We start from the raw sequence: 20,776 nt of genomic DNA on the forward strand, positions 1-20,776 counted from the left end.
TTCCAATGCTGGTGCCACTTTGTAGCGTTTCCATTCAAACCCTGATGAAGTGATGCCTTTGTGGCACCCTACATAGTACAGCTCAGAGGCACTATCCAGTGCCCAGACCTTGGCATTTTGGTGAACAAAGCAGTGGTTTAAAAATAAGATTTTTTTTTTTTTGAAACAAACTGCAAAAGTACATTCGATTACATTGAATTATTCACGATGTAACTTTTTTCCTCTACACAGGAGCGTTGCTGTTTCGAAGCAGCAGGAGGTGTCTATATGTGGAGCTCAAGTAGTATACGTAGTAGATTCCATAACTGATATGCCAACAGAACATTTATCAATTTGTTTTCTACATGTAAACGTGATAAAGCCTCTCTGAAATTACTGTAACTAGGTTGTTTTGCAAGTGGGATGCAGCTGAATGATATAATCAACTGCTGCTAAGAGTGCTAAACTAGAACGGAAACTTCAGTGGTGCTTTTCTGCAGCTTCTACTACCTACTAATTTTGCAAAAGAAAGAACTGATTTATGGACAAAGTCTAAGCAGAGAACAGCAGTGCTTTTCATTTTATTTAGCACAGAACCCGGGTGTGAATATTGCTTCTAGCAAAACTAGCTTATTTACCATCCCAACACCACCAGCAGATTCCCAGCCAAAGGTGGTGATGGGGGCGGGGGGGACAGGCAGGGAGAAGAGAATTTTGGCTCAAAATGTGTTTCAGGTGTCAGGGTGATCCCACTCCAGTCAGATACAGGCAGCTTACTTATTCAGCTAGCAACTGCTTTATCTTATCTTTGTATGCAAAATGCCAGTGTAAATAATAGAAATACTCTAGCATTATCACTTGCCATCAGAATAACCAGTTTGTAATTGGCTTTTTTCATGAATGAAAGCAGCTTTCTTCATGAACTGAAAACTGAAGGGCACTTAACAATTCTTGAGAAAGTTGGAACTAAGAGAAGGAAGTCAGGCTACAGCGCAGTTTGTGTAGGACCTGTTCCTGGGAGCCCCCACTTTCATTGAAGGATGTTTATAAACATTTTATTTTTTTCTTGTTGAGTTTGATTCCAGCAAATAATATACTGGTTAGTAGGCTGCAATATTTCATGGTACGTGAAACTGAGAGAATGGCATGCCGTGAAGACAGTAATGTAATGCACAAGTTGTTTATTTGTTAAATGCAGAAACTGTATGGAACGTTAGAGATTTTTCATTCTGGGATTTTTTAACAACAGATGTGAATGCGTCTACAAGTTTTAAGTGAAACTTAGTCTCAAACAATAATCACTTCAAGGACAGAAAATATCCCTGGTATTCAATATAGAGAAATAAGTGTTTCTCTCCAAAGTCTCAATATGTATTATTAAATATATTCTATTTAGGGCAAGTATTTATGTATATTTTAGTATAGATGGAGTTTTATTGACCAGGGAAAATCCAAAGAATTAAAAAAATGCATGCAGAAGAAATCACATGCCTGATATCTTCAAGGCTTGATTTCTTTGAGAACATGACACTCTTAGCACCACGCCAAAAGCTGGGGTATTAATTAGCACCCGCATTTCTATGCTGTTGACAACATAACCCATTTGTCACCAGTTGTGTAGCTTTAAAAGTCAGTGCTTGCATGAGTATACATGACTGTTTTCTTTATTTTTTAAAGTTGATTGGTATTCTGTCTCATTACAGTGTATCTGGGAAACTTGTAAAATATGCTGCCTTTTATTTGCTTTAGCAAATTATCCGTTTGGTTCAATTCTTCGTTGCACTGTGTCAACAGATATGTTCAGTGCAGAGATGATCATTATCAGATCCGGTTGCTACAGGCGTCAAAAGTACAATATGCTTAACAGAATGCTGCTGGGATTCGTATCAATGGGTTATTTCATCAGTGGCATGAGAGGGAGGGAAATGACAAACCATTCTCTCTTAAAGTAGCACGTTGGAATAAAAAGCTAAGGGAATTCCCTGAACAAAAGAGTTTGCAGCTGTCTAATGCATGTTTCTTGCAATGTAATAAAAATACAGAATAACTTCATCTGACATAGGTGTTTCAATGAAATGTGCCAATTGCCTCTTAGACTTTCAAAATCTGTCATGAAGGTATGATTTAAGCTACAATTTTTCAAACCGGATGTGATCCGTAGACACCGATCATTGTGGCTCACTTGTAACTGTCAAAGGTATTTTGCTGGAGATAAACACACTTTAAATAATTATAATTTAAAGATATCAAAGTTGATAAGTTTTGGGTTGGTTTTTTTGTTGTGGTCTTTTTTTTTTTTTTTTAGCAGGTGTTGAGTTTGGGGGGTTTTTGGAAGTTACTGGTCTTGCCAAAAATCAAGGAATTTACGCTATAACTGTAGTAGGGATTCTGCCATCCTCTTCCTTTCAGTTTATATAAATATCATGTGTAATAATATACTGATGATCTCATCCAATTGTGAAGTGTTTGGTAGTGTCAGGGAAAGATATTAGCAGAAATCTCAGAGACAAAATCTGTGGCTCAGTACTGACCTTGGCTTTGTTGACTAAAGGGGAGATTTACAGCTCGCATCCATAGAAAGTAGGATTTCATATAAGTTAGTGGAAAAACAAATAAATAAATCACAGAAGCACAGGGAGCATAAGGTAAAATGTTTCTTACTTGATTTTTCTAGCAGAAGTTTTGCATGGAAGAAACTCACTGAAACTCTTAGAGATTGTATCTGGAAGGTTTATCTTTTGAAATTGTCTTTCTTCCATATACCTTGCACCGGGGCTTCACTCAAAATTCTAAAAGTGCGGAGGCAGGAGGGAAGCATTATACGTGTTTGACAAATTGTGTTTACAGATTGACCTTAAACTTGATGGTATATTGCTCTTGATGTTTTCAGCACTGGAAATTGTCAGGGCAAAAGTCAACAGGGAACCCAGAACAGGACCACTTCTGTCTACTCTCAAGTCCCATTTGCTTTTCCATTTACTTTTAATAGGTAAAGAAGTTGGGTGGAATGGACATTCACCTGTTATGGCTCCATTCAGTGAACCATTTACACAGGCCAGACCCACCTTCTCCCCAAGAGACAGTATTTCATTGAAGTCTTGAATTTGAAAAATAAAAAGGAAATGAAAAGCTCAATTGTTGTAAGACCGAGCTACTAGTATGTATTTGATGTCCTTGCCTACAAACAAAAGTTGTCCTAACTGAAATTAGATGTTTGCTTTGGGACAGAAAATGATGATCTGCTTTGTGCAAGAACGGGTACAGAGGTGATTGAACTAGTCTGCCATACAACTCTATGCCCGTTTCTGGTGGTGTTCAGCCCAGAAGTCAGTCTATAAGTCTGCCTTCCTACAGTTTAGGACTCAGCCACCTACGTATAGCACCACAATATGGGAAAACAGGAAAAAAATAGTCAAAATGGATACCCAAAGCCAGGTACAGCTTCATCCATTTGCACTTCAAGCTGCCCCACACTTGAGCCTTCTCTGCACCAAACAGCATGTTGCCAGGTTCATATGAAGTTCTCCTTAAGATAAGAAGCTTGGCTTCAAAACCAGGGAGCAGGGAAAGTCATGGCAGAAGCAGAGCTTATTAATACTCTTCAGATATGGTGTATAGCTTCTGGACTTCATTCAGATCCCTGCCAGCCAGCTTGGAGAGTGAAGGAACAAACCCACTGTTGTCCTCAGCTACGCAAAATGTAATAGAGAGACGTTCAGGCAAAGAGGGCTCAGTGAATTAGGTTTTAATACTTGAAATCAGTTCACTGCAAGCCGTGTGACCCACTCGAATTTTAAGCATGTTCACCTTGAGGGCTGTGTAAAAGTACCTGGTGGAAAGGTAGAAGCGTGTCACCATTTAAAATCTATTTCTGAATCTTCCTTCTTGACATAACACAGCACTAACATACTCATTTTCTTTGGGCCTGAGAATATGCACGTATGTGTAAAACCAACTTGAACAAGCCTGTGACTTAAGGAAACTGTATTTGCACACAGCTCTGCAAGTCTTTATGATCTCTAAGTATCCAATTCCTGAGTGATATATCATCAGCTGTTTTGTGCTTAATTATTAATTTTACATGAAGGAGATCCGCAGTCAATATTTAGATGTTTTATGACATACAGAGCCTTTTCCATACCCATATTTTATCTGCAGGGACATAATGTAGCCCTTCCAACACTAAATCAATTACACACAAAGTTAAAATAACTTGATTTGTTGGTAAGGTCCTTTCCTAACATCGTGCATCAATTCTAAGGGAGTAAGAACAGTGATGTCATGGCCTGCTGTGTTAATCCTTGCAGACCTCCACTTTTCGGGGGTCATCAGTGCAGACTGTAAAGCTGTCCAGCCCAGAGCTGGAGCAGGCCTCTAATGCACTTTTTACAAGCACATTTTCCTTTCAGCCATAAGTAGTCATGAAGTGGGAGAGAGAAAAGCCTTTTAGAGTCTATGATACTAGAGCAAATATACAGAAGATTCATTTTATTCTAACCCTGTTTTCCAAATCTGTAGTGATGGCCAGAATTAATAGGAGTGGCATCACCTGTTTTAAGCACCTGGGAGTTTGATATCTTTTCTGAGCTAGATTTCCTCCAGAATTAATCACTTCTAAAGATGTTTTATCTCACTTTTCTTAAACATTTAGCTTAGAGTGGGAGGGACTGCATCCAAAACTGCCAGTCTGTCTCCAATGACTCTTAAGAAACTTAAAAAGCTAGATATCTGAGACTAAACTGGATGTTAACAGTGAAATTAATCGCACTATCTAACCCCAAACTTTCTGAACTTAATGACTTATTTAATCACTTAATTCAGGAAAGAATATCAAGAGCCCTACTGAAAACATATACCACACACTCCAAACTGTATTCTTCTTACATATATGGATAGAATTTTTGAAACCTGTGATTTATAAGATAGTTTCGAACATCTGCTTCATATCATAGAGCATATTCTTTCAGTATCTGAATCATTTATTAAATTCAGCTCTCAGTGGCTTTAAAATATAATTTAACCAAAAAGAGGATTTTGAGTAAGGCTGCAAAGATTTCTATACTCAGATATTTCAGTCTCAAGATGGGGAAACGACTGAAAAACATTCCATCTTCTATTATTCTAGAATACTGTTAGGGAATGCATTGTTGCTATGGACTCGATTTAAAGGCTGACCAATTCAAAGTGTAGGTTGCCAGAATAACTTTTTGTATTATTCTTCCACACTGTGGACTCCATTACTGTGGGAAGCTATTGAACTTGGTTCAGAATGCATGGAAGAAGAAAGAGTCATTTTTAAGGAAAAGGATCTCTTTCCAAGACATGTCTTAGGATCCTCTGTAAGGATTTGCTCAATACCAAGTATGAGACCTTATAATCAAATATTCCACTTCTGTTTGTAGTTTTAACAGGATTTACTGCATCTTTGATATGATTTATCTAGAGAAGTTCAATGAACTTAATGCAATCCTCTGGATGAAGAACAGGGAGTAGTTGCCTAATTCAGTTATTTGGTCTAGCAGTGAAAAACTTCATTATGAAATATTACCTGGACAGGATGAATTTTAATAACTTAAATAGAGCAGACGCTGGGAGACCAACCAAAGAATTAATGCAGTAGTTCATCTACAGGAAGGGAGAAAGAAAAACAAAACTCACCTAAAAAGATCCTGTATTAAGATGGAAACATTTATCCCTCAGATAAAAACTTTCAGGTGTTTAATAGATCAAATGGCTAAGACTTGATTGTGAAATCAATACAAAGATGAAATGATACATTAGAATAAGTGTGTGCTCTGGTTCCTACAGATGAAGCTAGAAACGATGTGAGAAGAATTACCTTCTCATTATGAGGTCTGATTCTTGTTTCATTCACGCTACTTTTATGATATTGAAGCACCCTTGGCTTATATGGATGGATTTTTGGATTGATGTAGATGATGAGAATCACAGTGACAGAATCATGGATAACAAGATGGTTGTTTCAATTATATCCCTACTTTGTAACATGGGATTAATGCCCAACCAGTTCATATTAAAGAGGCAAAGAATAAAGACAAGGACTTCTAAGGTGCAGTTACTGATGAGGTGTATGTTGGTGTATTATCATTATCCCATATCCGTGTGAAGAAATTGAGACTTGTATAAGTTGCCGCTAGCAAGAAGGAAAAGGGTCTAATGTAGGCACAAAAAAGGCACAGATCATCCTTTTCTTTTCTCTTTCGTTTCATATATACTGAAGTGAGAAATTAGGAAAGTAAGAAGGGAATAAGGCAATGTAATGCTGTTTATCCCTAACATAGACCTTCAAGGTCGTTTCTGCGTTGCGTAGCCTCACCTAATATAAATCTTTGCTTTAGTAGTGCTGGGCTGATTTAGATCAACAGAAATTCTGGCCCACTGTCTCAAAAAGCATTTCCAATCAGGGAAGATTGACCTTGCAGTAAGAGATCTTATTGAAATGTAACATTACAACCTTTTAATCAGGAAGGGTGCCAGTGTACCTTACTTGGACGTAGAAGAATAGTCTAAAGTGGTTTCTACAAAGTAATGACGTGTTTTTGATTAAAACCCACTGCGACAGGGAGTATAATTGCTGCCTTTCTTATAAGATATTTTTAAGAAGCCAGTCAATTCCTTTACAAAAGTAGGTAATTTAAAGAAAGAGATCTTTCATCTATGAAGTGTGGCCCTGATCAAAAGATTATTGAAATCTGTGAAAACATTACCTTCTTAGAAAAAATCTCCATTTTGTTGTCATTCTTGAACAAGTCCTAATGCAGAGTATGCACACAGAGTACGTAGCTTGGGTTTCTTATTACCCATTCCACACGGACTGTATTTTTATGGCGGTTTAAAAAAAATAGACATTTTCTGTCAATACATTACATTGCTTCTTTTTTTTTCATTTTGAAATAATTTGTTGTTAGAATGAAAGGGAAAATATTCTTTTCATTTCATTTTCATTCTCAAAGTGTTATTAGATTTTAGTATACTACTGATTTAAAACCTGCATTTGGCACTGATCTTTTTCATTTCTATGAATTTTATGTAACTAGTTTCGCTCCTGCCTTACAGGCAGTCCTACCTTAAAAAGAAAATATGACTCACAAACATCTCTATGTTGGAGCCATTATTGGCATGAGATTTCTCCATTTAAAAAAAAAAAAAAAAAAAGGCAATCTGAAAAATTACCTTGATTCTTTCTCAGGTAAGATATGCCCTCGCAGGCCAGGGTCTCTAGTTGGTGAACCTATTAAAACACACTGCTGCTTCCTTTCTACCAGTGCACCCAAGTTTCCTTTCCCAAGGACCCTGGTGCTGTGAAAGGCTTGTGGGCTTGAATGTGGCTATGATATTTATCTGGCTCCAAGAGCCTGTAAGTGCTGCTAGGGCTCCAGATTCAGGAGCTTTCATGGCTTGATGGATAGGGGAATGTGAGCTAGATTCCCAGTGATTAGCTCTGCTTTGTTTAATAAGGGCTGAGAAGAGTCTATACTTGTTCTTATTGCCATTCCTGTAAATATTCAGAATACTAACTCTTCTTGACAGGGCTGGATGGAGACAAGGCGAAAGTGGCTTTGAAATGAAAGACAGCCAGTCCTCTCCCAGAAGTTCAGAATGCAAATAATCGACAATCCTTTTTTACTAACACAAGTGAAGTCTCTGAAACATCTATTTTTTTTTTTTCTTCATTTATCTTGATTAAGAATGCCTCCCTGCTTAGAGGCTAGGAGAAGCTGGATATTAAGTTCTTTTTTTGGAGAAAGTTAAATGATTAATCTAATTTTGTCTGGTTTATTTTCTATCTTGAGGTTTAGGGGAAGCTTTCTATCATATTCAAAATGTAATTTCTCATGGGTATTTCTGGATATGAAATTTACATCAGGCTTTATATATTTGTATTACTTTAAAAATTGCTGTCTATTAGCAATTTGCATTGCTCTGGCCAGAACTATACCACCCAGATAAACAGGGAAGAGTAGAAGAATGGGAAACTATTAAAGAAAAGGTAGATAAAAGCTAAAAGAAAACATTTGGATTATAAAACAGAGATAAGTGCAGAATATATATATTTTCAGTAAGCTCTCTGCTTGGCTGTTCTTGACTATAAAGTTTCCATCTGCATTTAAACAGCTTGTATACATCTGAAATCAAATTTGAATGATTGCAGGCAATTCCAATTTTACATGGGAACTGGGAAAACAGCACGGTGAATCATGTGAGTTCTCAGCATCTCTGACAAAATGTTTCAGCTGTCAAATGGTTCAGATCAAAGGGCTGAGTGAATGAGCGAGTCACTCTGGGCAGGAGGTGCTGAGTCTCAGACTTTTTACCTCTGGTAGTTTTATAATGGGCGAGGAAAGAGCTTGGCATCCTCCATCTCCACTGATGGTCTAGAGTTTAGGCTGTTTTAGTCAGTGAGCTGTCTCCTCTTAGGATCTGAGCTAGCTTTTTGGCAGGTGTTTGCTAACTGCACTTGTCAAGGTGGTAAGTTACACAGGGATTGTGGAAATCTCTCCGTCCGAGGCTTTCAGAAAAGGAGCCAGTATTCTTCTCTATCTTTTTGAGAATAGTCCTGCATTGTTTTTAGGGAGGTGAATTTAATGATGTTTTAATGTCTTATCCAGCCTTTATTTCTTATGATTTTTCTGATTGACTCCTAGTGCTAGCCAAACTCCTGAGAAAATGTGGGTCCTCTGTGCTTTCTGAGTGTGCCTAGGGCTGAATCTTATTCTTTATGTGTCGAATAGCTATTCTTTCACACATAAATCACTGTTCTGTCATATTCGCCTGCTGCGAGATGTTCAATGCATATCATCATTTACATTAAACCATTTACTTCAAGAGAATGTGTTATATTGCTTTATGAATTATGTTATCTGACACATAAGATTATGTTATGAATTGGCAGTTAGAATATTAGAACAGTGGGACTTTTTATAGCTTATGGTCATGATCCAAGAAGTAATTCATGCCGTTTCTTAATAGACTTCCCTGGTCAAAGGGAAGCAGATATGAGAGCGCGACATTTTTTTACTACAGATCCAGAACTTAGGCAGAATCCTAGTTAAAAAGAAATCTTTGGTGGTTTACTTAAATCTGCAGTGTGTTCATACCTGGAGGATATAACGACATCATTATTTTGTCTACAGTTCTATTGTTCTACATCTTTCACTAAATTTGTAATTCCCACTCCATCTGAAGAGGCTGTAAGTGACGATTTCCTCATGTCTGAGCAAGGAAGACTTGTTTCTTGAAGGGGTAACTAGGATGTTGAGTAGAACTGGGGAAACTGTTTAGCGGAAGACAGAGTTGCTGTAGGTGTGATTTGGTGAGACACTTCTAATAGCAGCAGAGCAGTCACTGTTCATCTCCTCTCCTATTTCCCTTGTTCCCATTATCTGGAAGTTTAGATTCACACTTAAGAAAGGATAAACTAGGTTCAGGAACACATCACAGAATTTACCTTTCATTCTTAGGAAACCTGTGTGTTAAAATATTGAACCCTTTTATTTTTTAAATGTGAAAAGCGAATGATTTTTTTTTAAATCTTGAGGCGTTTGACATGTACTCTGAAATAGAGGAGAACATTTCCACCAACCAGCCCTGTTCCTCTTACCTAAAAGCCTTTAATAGCTGTGTCACTGCATATCCAGGTTTCTGTAGTTACTTCTATACCTGTATATGTTCAGATGAGGGGGAAGCTTTTTTTCGTACACTTGGCACAGAGAAAAAACAGCCTATGGCTTTCCCTGGATGGACTGACTGCTTGGGGGTAGTTTTCAGTTTGCATATAGGTGGATATAGATGCTGAAAAGAAACTGGCAAATAAAAATAAGAAGCCATCTGAATAAGTTAACTTTTAGCATGTGTTTCTACCTGTTTGTCTGCAAATTTTTTTTGTGAGGGAAGACTGCACTGTCTAAAATGTAACTTACCCAAATCGAGGAACACTAGTTTCGTATTATGTATAACACAAGATCTGTGATGGGGATATTAGTGTTATGAAAGGATAGAAAATGGTCTTTTTATATGCTTCATAATTTCTTGTATCTGCACAAAGTCGAGCACAAATTTCAGTATATATACACATGCTACCATAAAATCTCGTACCCTGGTATGTACTTGACAATATATGCATTTGGGAATCCTTGGTGGGATTAACAATTTTCAGTGTTTCCACCCGACAATTTTACCCTAAAGAAAGAAACGTTCACAGCACTGGAGGTAAAGTGCAATATACCAAAGTAGCATCCATGTCCCGTAACTTCAACTAATGCAAATTCGTTTACTGACATTTCATGTATCAATGTCTCGCCTGGAGCAGCAGATACCTGAAAGCTCATAACAGTGTTCCCAGTCAGGTGACACTCTACCCTAAAGTATGACTGGGGACAGTACTGTATATAACTCATTCTCAAAAATATCCCACCAGTGAGTAATTTGTTCTGCCAAAACAGCTGTGTTACTCATGAGAAAAAAAGGTTAAATGCTAGTATTACTAAAGCTTGACCTGTCCATTCATCTTTACTGTTTTGTCATAATGTTCAACTAGGAATGTCCCATTATTTCTTACTCAATTTTTGTGTTTTCTGACTGCATTAACTCTTTACAGATAGTAGCAATTCTTAAGAGTTCATCTCTACTTGACATTACTGGAGTTTCTTTTGTGTATCAACAGAAGTTTGTTTATTTTTCATTTCACAATTGATAGTTCACCAGTACATGTCTCCAGTCCGGCTGGCTGTAGTATGTTGGCGTGCCCAGTGTACTGGTCAGTGACACAGTCTAAATTCTAGTTTAATATACACACATCCTGAATTTGCCAGACATCTAAATAGACAACATGAAAAAGTCCTGCAGGGTAGAGAATTATTGCTCTACACAAATATAAGATAGGCTAAAAGACTGAACTCACTGATTCTTACTAAATGTCTTCTCTATTAAGCAAGACCTTCAAGTTTTTAATAACGTGCAGAAGTTAATAACTGTAGTTGCAATTCAAATGCATTTGATTGGAGCCATAATAGGCCTTTTTTTTGAAAGTTGGTGTCTTTTTTTTCCTGTAGCAATAAAAGTAATGGGCTCTGGAGATATAGGTAACCCTCTTGATCTCTTTCTTTTTCATCCCTTTTTTCATTCCTTGTTTTCATTCTTGGATTAAAATAGCTTTACTTTTTGAAAGTATATCATTTTGCAAATGATTATTATCAGCATACGGAGGTACATCCAAACTTGTGAAAAAGGTGGAAATAAAACTCAGCAATCCAGTCACAGTCATTAGGAAAGTAGACCCTTCCCTTTGCGTAGCATACGTAGAAAACATTTTAGCGTACTGAACATACATTGGAGACTCACAACAAGAGTGAAAATAACATAAGAAAGCTCCAGTGTGAAGTTTTTGTGCGTGATAACTCTCATAAACTGTTCAGTCCTTAAACTGGGTAATATTTTAATATTAGTATTCAAATTCAGAGTCATCTTTTAAAGTTGTACACTTAAGATTTATTCACATTTGATCAGGGTACAAATAGGTCTCACTTCCCCTACGTTCCAGTTCCTCTTTTAAACCTGGCAGCTAAATATAATAAATAAATACATAAATGAAAGGGATAGGGGGTTAATACTACTCTCGTCCATCTGCTGAACTGTTCCCGATGTTCTCTTGGCATCTTGACAGGAAACCAAAAAAGACACCAAAAAAAAAAAAAAGAAGAAAGGAAGAAGGAAATAGAAAGGTTATTAAGAGGTAAATAACAAAATACCAGAGAGCTTTTTCCCAAGAAACCATCTGCTCCAATCACCACAAAATTGTGCAAGCGTTGCGTTTTGCTTCTTAATGCCTGAGGGGAGTTTTTTGCCAATATTTCCAAGCCAACTTGCAGGCCAACCGAGCAATCAACAGATTAATAGCTACAGCCTCTGGAGCAATGACTTGGCTAGTGGGATATGTGTCTGATCAGTGAGGAGCTCTGGGAGGTGCGAGTAGAGGTTCTGAGTGATTATGGTCATAGTGAAACTGCCCAGAAGGTGTGACAGATTAACCATGAATATTGAAATACACCGAGGCATAACTGTACCTTTAATGAGTGAGACTGCTTCAGTGAGTATCTGCACACCATCGTCAGAACTATGAAGTTGCTGATTTTGCAGACATTTCTTCCTCAGCTTGATAACTTAATATATATTGTTTAACATGATAATGTAGCAAGCTGTTGTTTTGTGGTTTGAAAGCCAGCTGCATTTGATTGATGCCAGGAATGGAAGTATTTATAAAATGACACTGAATTAGAAGTAGTCAGTTTATGGGTCTGAGGAAATGAATCTTTTATGAAGAATAAAACTTTATGATGAAGGAGGAAGTGTGCATCTTGAATTAAACTCTTTTGGACCGGATGTATGCTGTAGAGCCTTTCAAAATAAAAACTCGTATCACTATAATTTTAGGAAAGAGATCTCTATCAACATCATCATTTAGGTGGTCTAATCTCAAATGTATGGTCATGTGTGTTCTCCTTGTGAACACCTCAGCTAGAATAGGAAAGTTCTTCCCTGGAAATAGCTATCAGACTTCTCCAAAAGATCTGTGGAGCATATTTTAACTGCTGGTTTAAAGCCATTGAGATTTTTGAGGCATCGACCACAAATACTAGCCCATTCTAACTTTTTGTGTTTGTGGGGTTTTTTGTTTGTTTTGTTTTATTGGAATAGAATATAGAGTACATATAACTGCACTTTGAAACGAATGGGCAGCATTGAACTTGGTTTAGTTTGCAAACTTGCTTGTGAGAACAAGAGTGTAAAGGATATGTCTCTGAGAACAAGCCGTCCTCAGCATGGATGCAGAAGCCTAGCACCAACTTCCAGCTCAGTGCAAGGCCTTCCTTTTCCTTTTCAGCTGTAGTGTTCTGCAGCTCCTCTGGTTGTTGTAGCGATGCAAGCGCGTACAGGTGAGGTTTAAAGAGGTGTAGTTTTCTGTATTGACATTCATGAGCAGAAAACAGGTACAACGTTATATAGGCTGTACTAATGTATAACGACATCTAAAGAAAAACCCAAATTTTATGAGCATTTTCACATCTGTCATGTGAACTTGGGAGAATAGAATAACTTTGACTTAAATGTAAATGCAACTTTGATGGTAGCTAGAAACCAATATCTCAAAACTTTTGACAGAAGCAACATAGAAAAAAACTGGATCTAATTCTCTACAGCTTTCCTCCTGGAACTAGCACCTCTGTGCAAAATGAATGTAAAATTCTGCTCTTTTGAGTTGCTGGAATTTCTTATCTGTGTGCACCAAAGGCATGATTGCACAGAACAAGATAATGTCCCATGAGTTGAAAGGTTAAAGAACTGCAGCTGGCAAATCAGAAACAAATTCATCCATTGTTTTATGCCAGAGTAACTAGAGATTTGGGGATTTACATCAGATCTTAAAATCTGCATGAGCCTTCCACAGTTTTATCAGAAATATTTCAGTAGAACTATCTAGGACAATGGCCTAAAAAGGATTTCTACCTAAGTATATATTTTAATTGGTTTCTAAATCTCTGTTGAGCATCAACTAATCTAATAGATAATAATGGTAGCAACTGAATATTTGTTTAAAACATAGTGTAATGTACTTGAGTATAGCATCTCATTAAATCGCATTTTTCAGGGAAGAGTTGTGTATTGAAACTCATTAGATATCCCTTGTACTTAGGCACTCTTTAAGATCTCTTGAAGACTTGCCTTCATTGTTATTTATTTCACTGAATTCTTGTGACTTAGGAGATCTTCATGAAACAGGTTATCTAATATGAATACAAACAATCTTCTTGAAATGTGATAAATATCTAAAAAAAAATAGCACGGTGTGTTGTACTTGTGAAAAGAGGGTGAACCTTCATTCTTCAAAACAGCAAGCTGCTCTTTTTTCTTCTGAAGAAGTCTCAAACAAAGTAGGTGAAAATACCAGGGCTAAGATCATCTTGTAATATTGGAAAACATGGCATGGTATCCAGTGGTAAGCTTCTTTTTGAGCTGTCTGACCTTTAATCACTTGTGAATAAAACCAACGTGCTGTCAGATCTCTGTTATTTTTCTCAAGGGGGCAACTCTGCCTGAAGTAGCAATGAAGCAAAACCTTTGAGAGCTTATATTCAAGGTCACTACAACAAGAGGCAATACTTTGTACTCTGGGAAGTACAGTAACAGAAAAAAAAAAAGAAAAAACATATCCAAACAAGCCAGTTGTGTTTGTTTAGCAGTGAACCAGGAGGTTGTTATGTCAGCCTATAAGCGAAGCTGGGTTTGTTTTAGCTTTTACCACACTATTTCAGTTTTATTTTTTAAGTGACCTGTGCTTCAAGACCTACACAAAGAATATAAACTCACTGTTTATCATTGTGCATGAATGATACATATTTTTGTTCTGCAGGCACATCTAGTGTAATGTCTTAGGCCTTGTCTGTATCAGAAAGTTTTGATTACTTGTAGTCATTTTGCCACAAAAGGCTATGTGGATACTGAGAACAGATCATATGGTCTTACAGACCTGTTAAAAATGAAAATGTTCTATTTGAGACATTTTTCATCATGGTATTTTAAAATAATACTTACCCTCTGAAAGTCTGTGGGGGAAAAGAAAGAGTTAACCACCACATAAGAATTAATCTCTGACAAAGAATTATAACTGACTTTGACCTTGTGGTTCACATATTAGATATTATGGTTTCAGTGCTAAGCTACTTAAATATAAATTGTATAGTTGATGGAATTTGATAAATCGTTTTAGTTGGGATTTTCAGGCAAATAGTGGATGTCTTCCTACATTCTTTATGTGTATAAAGTTTGCTAAGACCTTTTGTATTAAGTTGTTGCTGAAGTTTGATTCACCATTGAAACTAGTTTGCTGATTTGATCATGACTTTTTTGTTATTTGGTAGGATTTTATTATTTCTTCAGGTCAGTATTACCATAAATATTTCAATTGTGGTGTGATGATCTATTACTTTTAGTTAGATTCTTAAAAATAATGCTTACGTTTATACCTATAAATTATCTGACTGAGAAATCATAAGGGTCTAGGAGTGAATATTTCACAGGTCAGCTCAAGGTGCCCAGTTAGTTCCTTTCTTCGATTCTCAATGGACTGTACGAAGCAAATGAAACAATGCTATGGGGGAATTTTGTAGGCTATGTTTGATGTGCCTGGCCAAGGGAGAGGGAAAGCCTCGCTCCTGTGATGCAGGATTGTGTGTTCCACAGCTAAGCAGAGAAACGGCAGCATCTCATTCCTCCCTGTGTTACCTGTGATGAAGAGGAGGGAGGTTTTCCCTCTGTACATTGTTTAGGAACCTGTGCAGTCAACAGCGTTTACCATGTTGCATGCTGTGGGATTTTCATGTTTAAAAAAACCCTCATCACTCAAAGGACAGCCTGGCGATACAAGTAGGGCTTTTATTGAGGCTGATACAATAAGCCCATGAACTCGTGCAAACTGAAATTAGAATAGTGTAGACTTTAATCATTACAAAATCTCTTATTGATGGAAATTATCTCGAATTCTGAAAATGTGCAAGACTTTAAAGTGAAAATAGAGACCTTTTCCTTATTTCAACACTGTCATCTTCATCATAAATATCCTGTAGACTTTCTGCCTATAGAATTTAAAGTGGAAAAGATACATCTGTGGTTTTAGTGCAGTGCAATTAATGTGAATGGCAACAAAGCATTCAAATATAAGGAACTTATGCTAGAGTCATATCTGCTGCAAGCCAGAAACACTAGCCTCTGGCTGGCTCAGTAGCAAGTGAAAACAATAGAAATACAAATACAAACTAAATATCAGGTAAAACTATTTAGTGGTCTTGAGGAGATAATTATGTATCGTACCCACCTGGTTCTCACATGTGAAGGCAGTGTAATTTCACATGTTCTTCTTAACTGCATTCGGTTCTCTATCCCCCTTTCCCTCAGGAACGACTGTGATGCGTATGACGGCGTTTGATGCTGATGACTCGAGCACAGACAACGCTCTTCTGCGGTATAACATCCTCAAACAGACACCTACCAAACCATCTCCAAATATGTTCTATATTGACCCAGAAAAGGGAGATATTGTTACAGTGGTGTCACCTGTGCTGTTGGATCGTGAGGTAAGTGAACATTATCACTGGTCTGACATTTTAACATTCGTGCCTATAATCTTCTGTGGTGTGAAAGGAGGTTCAGAGTATTGCGGGAGTGAGGATTCAGGTGTTCAACTTCGAGGAGTCATTTAAGAGTTTTGTTTATTTCTTGTTTTGGTATAAGAAGTTATATCCTCTGATCAATGTTTTTAAATCTAGTACGTTAGTGTTGGATGAGAGCCAAGATCTCAGGAATGAGTGGAATTCAACTTAGAGTTGTCAATTGATAGTTTGGAAGTTAAAAAAAAAAAAAACAAAAACAACCACACACACAAAAAAGCAAAAAACCAAAACAAAACAACAACAACAAAAAACAACACAAAAACACAACACAAAAACACTAACCTAATTGCACATATAGCTTGCTGTGAGGTTGTTACAGTTTGGTGCTTTAAATCCTTTTCTAGAATTTTGTTTTTATTGAATGGACTTAACAAATGAATTAACTTGGTAGCCCATAGGCAAAAAATGAAAATACAAAAAAGGAATAGTAAAGGGACAGGTAGTCCGCATGTGATTTTCAGAGTGAGTTATCATAGTGACAAAATCTGTTTATTATAGATCATTAACATTGTAAGAACATAAATTGATAACAAAGCTTAAGCGTGATCATTTCATGTTCAGAAGATAATAAAGTAAAGCCCATCTGCTAAGACAAAGGTTTACCTGACAGAATATATGAGATCTGGGCACCAATACATTGATGACCTGAACATTTACTCTATAAATCACCATTTGCTTTGATTACGTAGCCCTGTGTGCTCTCAGGTTCCTGGAGACAAAGTTCTTTTCTTGCAGGCTGTTTCAGGTATGTGCTGATTTACTGAACTTGTCTTCTAAGTTGGTTAGATTCAGGAGTGTCCAACGCTCTCAATATTCAGCATGTTGTTTCTCATTTTAAGCTGATGGAAACGATGCACATACCGCTTCCCGGTTTAGGTCAGCAGTTTTTCTGCAGGCTTCTCCAACAGCAGAAATTTAACAGGTAAACCAGACACATGTTCCAGACACATAGTTCAATAAAACCAAGGTCTGGGCCTGTAGATCTGTCTTTTAAGTGTAGAGAGATTCCACTTCTTTCATTACTTGTGTGGCTGGCCACAGAATCATGCCCAAGTTAAAATGTATATAATCACTACCTTTTCACCTCAAGTTTCCCATCGAAATTCATGGTTTCAGTTCAAAAGCTTTATACTGTTTTCTAAAGTCAGTTTAGGTATTTTTATTCCTAATAGATAACTGTTCCCCAGATTAAACCAATTCACTCAAAATTAGAAAATCAATGGAAGGGAATGAACATGCCTGCTTTTCCTATATCTTCCAAAGGTCACCGATGATTCATGAAATAACAATGCTGTCTCCCTGTAAGAAGGCTGGCCTCAATCGAACGGGTATTATGGCTGGGTAGTATATCCTAAAGCAAGATCTGAATTCCTCATGGTTTTTAATAATAGCCGATTCAATTCCTTTACTTTGAAGGTGACATGACAGGCTGCAATCTTGTTGAAACTACAAAGTAATTTTTGTTGTCGTTGCAAATACTGTATGTTTTATGAGCCAAAATGTAGGGCTGTGTAAAATTTTAACACTAAAAACAAGCATTATCTGCAGTTAAAGTCCAGTCTAATACTGTCTTGTCAGGTGAAAGGCTCAGGAAAAAGTATGTTTTCTGTTTCTTCACAAGATGCTCAGTGTTTTGCTCTCCTGTCATCTTTGTGGGTTCAGCCTCTTGTCCTCTTTGTGCTCTTGTATGTCTTGTGTAGAAACTGATAGTCATGCCTCCTTTTTCAGATCTGTGGCGTTGGCCATTCATGGTCAACTATGTATAACTTCTATTTTTGACTGTAACAGCAGCTTTTAGGCACCAGCAGACTAATGATCCTATCCTGAACATTTCTGGGTACCAATGCAATCTTGATAACTCCTGTATTTCTGTGTAGCTCATGAAATTGAATTATTGTAAAAGAATTGTCTGCCTCAGGTAGAGAGAGGCAGGAGCAACATCTGGAGGAGGGAAGTATCTGTCTAGCTACTGCTTAGGAAATAAGGTATCTGCATATCTCCAGGCTTGAAGATGCAACTTTCACGATGCTGGAAAGTTGGTGGGCAGAAGGGAGTACTATTTGCCGCTGCTCTGTAGGATATTGGCTGATATTAGTGCTTTATTGTTATTACATTTTTCTCTTGTGAACCTTTGTAGATCTTTAACGTTTTGGCTATTTACAACAATCTTCTGTGAAGTTCATTATAGAAACATGGGACAAAGAAATGATCTTGCCTCTGAAAGCCTTGCTAGTAGGTGTGTAGCATCAAAGGACAAAAAATGTAGATAGAGGCATTGAATGATGATTGGACAAAGACCACATGAAACGGTATTTATGAAAAAGAGAGGAATGGTTTCACCTTCTCAGCTCTTACCCTTCTTCTGTTGGCATCTCAATGGAGAAGATATTATAGGTAGATGCACATAGCAAAGAGTAAGCTTTTTCATTCCAGTTTTCCATTGCTTGGATGTTTAACAACTCAGCTGATAATTTTTAATGGCTGGGATCAGCAGTATTTGCAGGTAATTGGGTGTAGCTCATGCAGATACTCACAGAATTTATACGGGAGGGTGGGGAAGTGGGTGCATTTCTGCTGGGGAATTCCACAGGTCCAGGAACTGCAAAATTCAATCCTGGTGAATCTGATTATTCATGACTGCCAAGTCAAACCAGCAACTCTTCCTAGATTTTGCTGAAACTTTAAATTGGATCAATTGCCTGTGAATTTTCTGTCTTTTGCTAGTTCTATTTATTTTATTTTTGAATTTTAAAAGTGAACACCAGTCAAAAGTGGATTTGTTGGTCCTTGTAGGTGTAGTTTAAAACTGTATTAGCCCTAGACACCAATTAAGAAGCTGAATTAACGTAAAAATTTCTCTAGGATGTACATGGAGAAGGGAGAAAACTCTTTCTATGTATATACACCAGAGGTTGATATGAACTCTTTTAAAGTGTGTTAACACCGATTAAAATTACTCATATTTTTCATCTCTTCTAGTAAGTTTTACCACTGCTTAGATCTTGATGCTTTTGCAAAACTTTCCATTTCATTTTAGACAAATTGATAGAATATAAATTGTTTGGAGTTTTGTTTTTGTTTTGTTCCTTTTTTTTTTTTTTAATTTTAAGTATCATTGATTTCATGTTTGTGCATCAGAGGGAACAGGAGACTGAGGGTGTTGCCCAGTGGGAGATACTGAGAAGTGGAGATACAAAGCATCTGGCAGGTTTTGCACATACTGTGTAGTCCATATATTTTTCCATGCCTCAACATTTTCAGAAAAGTTGCTATGGCATAGCCTCAGAAATTCTTGTTTCAGTGCAAAGAATCAAAATACAGGTATTTACCCTTACAGTAAAATAAAGCTTGTCCATCTAGATAGTTTTTATATCCAATTGAGTATATGTGGGAGAGTTTTAGCATGCATAAGTATCACCTACAAAAGCATTAATGAAAAAAAAAATCATTCTCTCCAGTATGCAGAAAAAGTGCACGTAGGAATCCCACAGATTACATCTAGCAGTGTGTCGTGCCTCCAAGGAAAGACTTAGCACCATGCAGGACTTGTATGGCCTTGAATCTACTAGTGTATTTTTATTTATAAATTTTCTGAGATTCAAAATTGTTTCCAAAAGTGCATGATCCTCAGGGTTTGCAGAAAACCTCAGATAATTTCTCAAAGAACATCTATTTTCATTTTCAGGAGGCAGGTAAGGACGTATTTTCGAAGATTAATGTGGGGTTTTTCTTGTGGGAGTTAGGCATCCTTGAATGTGTCAGCAATAAAGATTGAAGACTGTTATGGGGCAAATTATACCTCCAGATATCCGTTGGAGAATACATTTTGATTCATAAATTCAGAGAAGAAGGATGCCCTCCATCAAAGTGTATGGTCTAAATGACCTGAAATAGAGTACAAGGCAGCAGGGGGTGGGGAAGAAAAAAGAAAAAAAAAAAAAGGGTGGGAGAAGAAAGAAAAAAGAGGAAAGAAACCTTGAGGAAATGTCCTGAATATTGTATTTCAGGGATGGAGAGTCCATTTCACAGTGACATGTCCCTGCAGTGAAAGAAAAATAATGCTTCTCATGTGCATAGGAGGAAAACGCTTGTACTCTCGTAGAATCAACACTTAAATTTCCTTTATGGATCCATAATCAGTTTTTCTGCTTGCTCACAATGGTATTTTGCCAGTGTTACAGACCTCTCTGCTCTGCAGGAAAGTAGCTGTACGATTTGTATAAATTTTATATGACTAAAGTACTATGAGAGCTGTCACCACAGTTGCTTAAGTGAAATATTTACTTTACTTCTCACGGTTTGAGGAGTAATATGCTTTTGCTTTTGATAGGAACTGCTGTGCTTAATTTGAATTAAAGTTAAGAAATAGTTTGAGATATCTGCTACATGCTGGACTGTATGCTGTTGTATGTGTTTTTAAACACTTCAAGAAAACCAACTGAAATATTCTGTGATTCTGAGAAACCCTGGACTAGATTCAGTTAAATTAAGTTGATGTTCTCCAGTGAGGCTGGCTCTTGGACTGCCTGTGCAAGCCATGCCACCGGCTCAGT

The 20,776-nt window shown here is 37.2% G+C and overlaps 1 protein-coding gene across 1 annotated transcript in view; it reads left to right on the forward strand.

Moving 5' to 3' along the window:
* CDH13 (cadherin 13) overlaps positions 1-20,776 on the forward strand; it is a 483,658-nt gene that overhangs the window by 336,325 nt on the left and 126,557 nt on the right. The window contains exon 11 of the mRNA XM_086620685.1: positions 15,949-16,127. Coding sequence (XP_086476811.1) covers positions 15,949-16,127 — 179 coding nt within the window. The remainder of the gene's footprint in view (positions 1-15,948; positions 16,128-20,776) is intronic.

Source organism: Tauraco erythrolophus, chromosome 15 (genome assembly GCF_009769465.1).
Source record: "Tauraco erythrolophus isolate bTauEry1 chromosome 15, bTauEry1.pri, whole genome shotgun sequence".
Classification (NCBI taxonomy): Eukaryota; Metazoa; Chordata; class Aves; order Musophagiformes; family Musophagidae; genus Tauraco; species Tauraco erythrolophus.